At 35.6% G+C, this 9,236-nt stretch overlaps 1 protein-coding gene across 1 annotated transcript in view; it reads left to right on the forward strand.

The window, feature by feature from the left end:
* GRXCR1 (glutaredoxin and cysteine rich domain containing 1) overlaps positions 1–5,713 on the forward strand; it is a gene marked incomplete at both ends in the record, with an annotated part of 109,149 nt that extends 103,436 nt beyond the window's left edge. The window contains one exon of the mRNA XM_080920109.1: positions 5,534–5,713. Within this exon, the coding sequence (XP_080776235.1) occupies positions 5,534–5,713 (180 nt within the window). The remainder of the gene's footprint in view (positions 1–5,533) is intronic.
* Positions 5,714–9,236: the final 3,523 nt, after the last annotated feature.

Below are 9,236 nucleotides of genomic sequence, written 5' to 3' on the forward strand. Positions count from 1 at the left end.
TTGGATATTAGACCTCTATGAGATGTCGATTGGTAAAGATCTTTTCCCAATCTGTAGGCTGCTGTTTTGTTTTCTGGACAGTGTCCTTAGCCTTACAGAAACTTTGCAATACCATTAAGTCCCATTACTCGATCCTTCGTCTTAGAGCACAAGCCATTGGTGTTCTGTTCAGGAAATTTCCCCCTGTGCCTAGGTGTTTTAAGGTTTTGCCCACTTTCTCTTCTAATAGTTTCAGTGTTCCTGGTTTAATGTGGAGATCTTTGATCCACTTGCACTTGAGCTTTTTACAAGGAGATAAGAAAGGGTCTATTTTCATTCTTATTGTGCTGAGTGCCAGTTGAGCCAACACCATTTGTTGAAGAGGCTGTCCTTTTTCCATTGAATGTTATAAGCTTCTTTGTCAAAAAGTAAGTGACAATATGTGTGAGAGTTCATTTCTGGATATTCTATTCTGTTCCAGTGATCTACCTGCCTATCTCTGTACTAGTACCATGCAGTTTTTAACACAATTGCCTTGTAATATAGTTTGAGGACAGGGATAGTGATTCCTGAAGATGTTTTCTGGTTGTTGAAAATAGATTTTGATATTCTAGGGGTTTTTTGTTGTTATTTTAGATGAATTTGCAAATTGCTTGTTTCAACTCTATGAAGAATTGAGTTGGAATTTTTATGGGGATTGCATTGAATCTGTAGATTGCTTTTGTTAAAATGGCCATTTTTTACAATGTTGATCCTTCCAATCCATGAGCATGGGAGATCTTTCCATTTTCTGAGATCCTCCTCAATTTCCTTCTTTAGAGGTTTGAAGTTCTTGTCATACAGGTCCTTCACTTGCTTAGTTAGAGTCACACCAAGGTATTTTATATTGTTTGCGGTTATTGTGAAGGGTACCTTTCCCCTAATTTCTTTCTCAGCATGGTCCTTTAAGTAGAGAAAGGCTACTGATTAATTTGATTTAATCTTATATCCAGCCACTTTGCTGAAGTTGTTTATCAGCTGTAGAAATTCTCTGGTGGAATTTTTAGGGTCACTTAAGTATGCTATCATGTCATCTGCAAATAGTGATATTTGTACTTCTTCCTTTCCAATTTGTATCCCTTTTATTTCCTTTTGCTGTCTAATTGCTCTGGCCAGGGCTTCCAGTACTATGTTGAATAGGTAGGGGGGAGAGTGGGCAGCCTTGTAGAGTCCCTGATTTTACTGGGATTGCTTCAAGTTTCCCACCGTTAAGTTTGATGTTGGCTGTTGGTTTGCTGTATATTGCTTTTATTATGTTTAGGTATGGGCCTTGGATTCCTGTTCTTTCCAAGACTTTTAACATGAAGGGGTGTTGAATTTTGTCAAATGCTTTCTTAGCATCTAGTGAGATGACCATATGTTTTTTTTCTTTGAGTTTGTTTATATGGTGGATTACATTGATGGATTTCCTTATATTAAACCATCCCTGCATTACAGGGATAAAGCTTCCTTGGTTATGGTGAATGATTGTTTTTGGCATGATATTGGATTCGGTTTGCAAGGATTTTGTTGAGTATTTTTGCATCAATTTTCATAAGCGAGGTTGGTCTGAAGTTCTCTCTTTGTAGGTTCTTTGTGTGGTTTAGAAATGAGAGTTATTGTGGCTTCAAAGAATGAGTTTGGGTAGTGTTCCACCTGACTCTATTTTGTGGGATAGTTGGGAGAGTATTGGTATTAGGTTGTCAATAAATGTCTGACAGAATTCTGTATTGAACCCATTTCATCATGGGCTTTTTTTGGTTGGGAGGCTTTTGATGACTTCTTCTATTTCTTTAGGTGTTATGGAATTATTTAGATGGTTTATCTGGTCCTGACTTAACTTTGTTATCTGGTATCTGTCTATGAATTTATTCATTTCCTCCAGATTTTCTAGTTTTGTTGAGTATAGGTTTTTGTAGTAAGATCTGATAATTTCTTCAATTTCCACAGTTTCAGTTGTTATGTCTTCACTTTCATTTCTGCCTACTTTAATTTGGATACTCTCTCTTTATCCTTCTGTTAGTCTGGCTAAGGGTTTGTCAATATTGTTAATTTTTCTCAAAGAACCAGCACTTGGTTTTGTTCATTCTTTGAATTTTTTTGTTTCTATTTGTTTAACTTCAGCTTTAAGTTTGATTATTTTTTGCTGTCTATTCCTTTTTGGTGTATTTGCTTCTTTTTGTTCTAGAGCTTTCAACTGTGCTGTCATGGTGCTAGTGCATGCTCTCTTGAGTTTCTTTTTGGAAGCACTCAGAGCTATGAGTTTTCCTCTTAGTACTGCTTTCATTGCATCCCATAGGTTTGGGTATGTTTTGCTTTTGTTTCAATAAATTATAGGTAATTTTTAATTTCTTTCTTCATATTTTCTTTGTCCATGCTAATGTATAGTAGAGCATTATTCAAGTTCCTTGTTATATAAGCTTTTTGTTGTCTTTCTTGTTATTAAAGACCAGCCTTCATCCACGGTGATCTGATAGAATGTATGGGAGTATTTCAATCTTCTTATATCTATTGAGGTTTCTTTTGTGACTGACTATAGATTCAGTTGTAGACATGGTGCTGTGAAGTTATGAGAAGAATGTGAACTTTTTTTGTTTTAGGATGAAATTTTTTGTAGAATCCTTTAATTCCAATTGGTTCATAACCTCTGCTTGTTTCACTAGGACCTTGTTCAGTTTTTGCTTCCATGATCTGTCTATTGATGAGAGTGGGGGTGTTGAAGTCTCCCACTGTTATTGTGTGTGGTGCAATATATGTTTGAGCTTTAGTAGGGTTTCTTTTATGAATATGGGTGTTCTTTTATTTTGAGCATACATGTTAAGAATTGAGAACTCATCCTGATAAATTTTCCCTGTATTAAGTAAAAGGTGTCCTTCCTTATCTTTCTTGACAACTTTTGGTTGAAAAATCTATTATATATAATATTAGAATGGCTACTCCAGCTTGTTTCTTGGGGCCGTTTGCTTGGAAGGATTTTCCCAGCCTTTTACTCTGAGGTAGTGTCTGTTTGTCCATTTACATTTTAATCTCACATAGATTGTTTGTATTTTATTTCAAGGAAATATATATGTATATAAAATATTTGTGATCTGTCTGAAATTAAAACTTAACTGAATATTACATTTATTTGCATTATGTGGCACCCTTGTTCTACTAGGAATCCTGACCTATTTACAGTCGAGCAGTAACCAATAGAGTCTGTAACTCCTGAGCCCTACAGCTCTCTTTTCTAAGCTCTAGGCTGGCCTGATATCTATTTTGTTATATATAAAATATACCTACATATCTGTGTATCTATCGATCTATCTATCATCTATCTATCTATCTATCTATCTATCTATCTATCTATCTATCATCTATCTATATCTATCTCTCTCTCTATCATCTATCTATCTATCATCTATCTATCTATCTATCATCTTTCTATCTATCTATCTATCATCTATCTATCTATCTATCTATCTATCATCTTTCTTTCTATCTATCTATCTATCTATCTATCTGTCAATCTATCTATCATCTTTCTATCTATCTATCATCTATCCATCTATCTCTATCATCTATCTATCTATCTATCTATCATCTATCTATCTATTTATCTATCTATCTATCTATCTATCTATCTATCTATCATCTCTCAAACTTGCCTCAAGCTCATTATGAGTAAAAATTAACCTTAAACATTTTATTCTCTTTCCTGTACTTCTGAAGTTCTGAATTTACAGGCATGTACCAAAAATCTCAGCTTGACATTTTTGAATGTATTCTCCTTTCAAAATTTTAGTGATGTCAAGTATGTATTGACATAATCATTTAATTTCTGAAATGTGATGACACCGTTGCTTGCTAATTCTCCTATATTTAGCTTTTAAAATATATTTTTCCTTCCAAACATTTAGGAATACTTTTTAACATAACAAAAACAAAAAAAAAAAAAAAAAAAACAAAAACAAAAAACTAAACCAAAACCAAACCCAAATAAAATATTAAAAAGTCTAGCTCACCCTTCTTTGTAGGAATCAGTTCTTGGAAAGAACAGTTGCAAAAACCTAAAATTAACATTTAAATTCAATCAATCTGTTGGGAAAATCTTTGAATCTCTTCAACCTTGATGGCATTTCCAGTTTCCAAATTGTGTCATACAAATTGGCAAAATATTCTTTCCATTAAAATAATTATGTGCTGTTAAGAAATGAGACATTGCATAGGTTTTGTGTGTCCTACAATAACAGGTACACTAAAAGGAAGTTAGTAGTTTTTGGAGAATGTATATATATTCATTTTCATATTTATATATATGAAAAGAGATTTGAGGATGTATAATGCAATGTGTCATATTCAAATGTTCACTTACCAAATTACATTCTGTAACTTTTAGTTGTAGATAGTAGGGATTTGAAGGGTAAATCCAGTTTGTTTAGATTCCTTTTCCATTGCAATTGCTGGATATTTTAATGTGTAATTTTGTACTGTCCATGCAAATCTGTATGTATCTGTGTGGTTTAAATAGGTTTGTAAGTGTATGTGTATGTGTTTGTGTGTGTGTGCGTGTGTGTATTTGTGTGTATTTGTGCATTTTTGCCAACCTTTCTTAACCTTTTGCACAGCCATATTTTCAAACACTGCTACTAATCTTTGTACTGCAAGTTAGAAAATTTGCATCAATTCTGTTGGAGTTCATCCTGTAATGACTTCTAATCACCCCTGGCATGATGTGTTCCAACAGCAAATTCTGAGAAAGCTTACATGAACTAAGAAACCAATTGAAACAGATGTGAATATTTTACAAAGCATTGTCTTCCATGGAGCCTGGCTGGATTTATTCTTTATTTGAGATCTTTTATCTTTGCTTGAGGTGGAAAGGCTGAAGGCTATTAAGAAAGGTTTGTGATGTGCAAAAATGTCTCAAGATACCGACTTTTGTTTCCTTAAGTATCAAATGATGATAATTATGCTTGAATTCTGTCTTTCCTTAAGATGGTGCCTATGGACGAGTGGGAGGGTAGAAGAAGGAAACATTGCATACAGATACACTAGAAAGTGCTTTGAAAATATTAAGGAATTATTCAAATTGGCAATGTCATGATGAATCTTCAGTTAATAGTAGCTCCTTCAAATTTTAGCTCATAGGTTCTTGGATTTTCAAATTCTATATTAGAACTTACTGTTTTATAAGACAGAAAAGTGTTAAGAGATGCACAAGGTAAAATTAAAAGTGTTTTCCTTCTCATGACAACCGGAGTCTTTTATTATATTCAGTTGACAAAATAATGATTTCATATGATAAAATTCTTGAAAGCATGTAACACCCAACACAGCCTGAAATTGGCTAGACTTTATAAACAAGCGTGTGCTGCGTATGGCCATTAGGGAGAGCTATGACAGAACCTTGCAGTTGTCCTTCCACTAGGTCCCATGGTTATAATGGCAAGCCTATTGCCACGATTACCTTATGCTAATGTTTTACGTATCGTAGTTCTGACTGAATTGTGCACTGTAACGTATTTTCTCTTCCGTTTCTTGCCGCCCCGTTCAGAGAGTCCAGCATCCACACGAGTGTCCCTCCTGTGGAGGCTTTGGCTTCCTACCATGCTCTGTGTGCCACGGGAGCAAGATGTCAGTGTTTCGCAATTGCTTTACGGACGCGTTCAAAGCCCTGAAGTGCACAGCCTGCAACGAGAACGGTCTTCAGCGCTGTAAGAACTGTGCCTGCTAACTGGACCTTCTGCCTAGAGAAAGCCTCATTTCATTAAACAAAGGATAGAATTTGGCTTCTAAGCTTTTTTCTTTTCTTTTTCTTTTCTTTTTTTTTTAAAGAAAGTCATTTTTAGATTAAACAATAAAGTTTGTATATTATAATTACCTTTGTTTTAAATTTTGGCTAAGATCATTTTTGCTGTTTTATTAAATAAACATGTATTTTTCTTTTTGAGAAACTACCATGGACCAAGGCCCCTGATAGATATTGGTTTCTTATAGAAATTATGGAAAACCCAGTAGAATTCTAACGTATCTAAAACCTGGCTCCCCAAATGATTCTTAAAGGAAAGTAAATGTAACTTAGCGCCTCTTGAAGTTTTGCCTTTTTGTTCAGGATGATTTATTAGAACTCTCTAGGTGTATAATGCATTTTACACATGTCTCAACTGCAGGGAAACACTCAGCTTTGAAAAGTGAGAAATAGTGTAGTCTGTATTCTTAGGCCATAATTTTTTTTTAAAGTTATGCAATAGTGTCAGAACAGATACTTTAATTATACATTGTCAATGTTCTCAGACAGAGGTTTGGATGATAATATAAAATCTGCCAGACTAGCTGGGGAGAAGGTCCAATGAATAAATTACTTGCCATACAGCATGAGGACCAGAGTTTAAATGCCCAAACTCACATAATGCCAGATGTAGCAATGTTCTCTCATCTGTCGTCTCTGAGCTAGTACAGTGAGATGTGAAAGAGGCAAGAAAGTCCTTAGAATCTTTGAGTCCAGCTAGCCTACTTATGTGCATGCTTGAATAAGGACTTCTGCCTCAAACAAGGCAGATGATGAGGGCAGATAGGGAGTTGTCCTCTGACCATCACACATGCCGTGGCCCTCATATGCCCCTACCACTATACATACATACATGGACTGACGGATGCACACAAACCTTGCCAAAGACATTTAAAATTACTTTGTGTTTCATTTAAAAAATATTTGATTTTATTTGTGTCTCTGTTCAGCTCCTCATAAAATCAGGGCATAAAATTATGCTCTTGAGGTGGCAGAAAACGGCATCAAGTGTGGCTATGTGAAACTAAACAGTATGAGTAGAGTAAGTAAAATATATTTTCATAGAATTATTTTCTGCTTATCTGCATATGTATGGATTCCCTGATTTTTAAAGAGTTACCTCTGTCTTAGTTACTGTGACCAAGGCAACCTATAAATACTCATGAGAGGAATTAATGGGACAAATAGAGGAGCAGGGAATGGAGAAAAGATCATCCAGAGACTGCCTCACCTGGGATCCATCCCACATGCAGCCACTAAACACAAGCACCACTGCTGAGGTCAAGTAGTGCTTACTGGCAGGAATCTGATATTGATGCCTGCTCAGAGGCTCTTCCAGAGCTATACAGAGGAGGGTGCTTACAAGTAACCATCAAACTGAACATGGGGATTGCAATGAAGGAGCCAGAGAAAGGACAGAAGGATCTGAAAATATTTTCAACCTCATGGGAAGGACAAAATTAACAACTAACCAAACCTACCACAGCTCCCAGGGACTAAAACACCAATCAGTGAGTTAACATGGAGAGACCCATGGCTCCAGGTACATATGCAGCAGAGGACAGCATTCTCTGGCATCAATGGGAGGAGAGGCCTTTGGTCCAGCCAAGGCTTGTTTTCCCAGTGTAGTTGAATCCTATTATGTTGAGTTGGGAGAGGGTGGTTCGGAGAGCGAGCACCCTCATGAGGTAATGGAAGGGGGAGTTGGGACGGGGTTCTGAGAAAGGTGATAACATGTGAAATGTAAATACAGACAATATACAATAAAAAAATAAAAAAAGTGCCAGGAGATTTTTGTAACACATAATCTATATAAGACTTTGGAGACAATTTAGACAATTAAAACTCTTTAGACATGGAAATGAATGAATATCATATCTTCTGTGTTTAACTCACACTTTTATATTTTATATTTTATATTTGATTAATTAGAATCCACAGAAATAAGCTCATTACAAACACATAAATAAGTTGCAGTATTAACATAAAAAGCATTCATTAGAAGTGAATAATTTTTGACTTGGTAAAGAAATGAACTAACATTTATTTTATGTGTATGCATACATTTAGAAGGAATCTTAATTATTCTCCATAACATCCTTTAAACTTATGTATATATAAATTTATGTATATGTGTATATATATATATTTATGTACACATGTATATGTGTATATGTATATATGTCTATGTATACATGTGTGAATATGTATGTACACAGCATGTGTGGCAGTTATGACAGATGTGGGTCATAACTGAGGTTGGGATTTTTGGATGAGCAGCAAGTTTTTGGGCTACTAAGAGCTCTATCCAGCACTCAATATCATGTAATCCTAAAGCAGTGTTTCAGAGAGGTAATTAATTTTGAAAAATCTTAAAATCAAAGTTAATTCCCTATGTCTTTAGTGTTCATGTAAGCTGTATATGTTTATGGCATAATGTGGGAAATCAATCGGGTAAAAATCAAATTTTTTAAACTCAAACATTTATGTAACCAAAAGAATTGGAACAAAAATAGAATTCTATCCTGAGTCCCTGTGCTCTTAAAACTTCAAGGGAAGGTCCCAAGACTTGACACTATTACTGGGGCTATGGAGTGCTCACAACAAAGGGCCTATCATGACTGCTCTCTGAGAGACCCAACAAGTAGCTGAAGAGTCAGATACAGATATTTACACCCAACCAATAGACAGAAGCTTGTGACCCTTGTGGTTGAATTAGGGAAATGCTTGAAGAAGCTGAGGAGGAGCTGCAAGAGAACCAACAGTCTCAACTAACATGGGCCCCTGAGACCTCTCAGACGCTGGACCACCAGGAAGCATACACTAGCTGATTTGAGGCCCCCAGTACATATACAGCAGAGGACTTCTAGGTCTGAGTTCAGTCAGAAAAGGTGCACCTAACCCTCAAGAGACTGGAGGCCCCAGGGAGTGGGGAGTTCTGGTGGGGTGCAGATGGGGTGGGGACACCATTATCCAGACTGGGGTGAGTATGGGATGTGGAACTGTCAGAGGGTAGACCAGGAGGGAGATAATATTTGGAGTGTAAAAATAAGTCTAAATTTAATTAAAAAAACTTTACGTGTTTTTTGTAACTAGTAATTTTAAAGGGTGGCACTACTAGTTACCACCAAAGGGTATATGATAGTGAGATCCAATCAAGACTTCATCCATTAAGTTAAAAAGCAACAAATCAAATCAGATCAAAATTAAAAAAAAATTTGAGAAAGAGTTTTCAAAAATGATCTAATAATATAACATATACTCCTAGAAATTATTTTCTCTTGCAAAGGTCCTCCTAAAAATTATTGACATCAACCATGTCAATGTTTAGAAAATTGATTTTATTTCATCTTTCTTGAGCAGAACTCACACATGTTTCAGAAGACAATTGGTCTTCCTGGTAAGTGAAGACTGAGGATCCAGCAAGTCATCGATCTCCTTGCGGAAATTATTTCAGAATTTTATGACC

The sequence above is a fragment of the Micromys minutus genome (assembly GCF_963924665.1).
Source record: "Micromys minutus genome assembly, chromosome: 1".
Classification (NCBI taxonomy): Eukaryota; Metazoa; Chordata; class Mammalia; order Rodentia; family Muridae; genus Micromys; species Micromys minutus.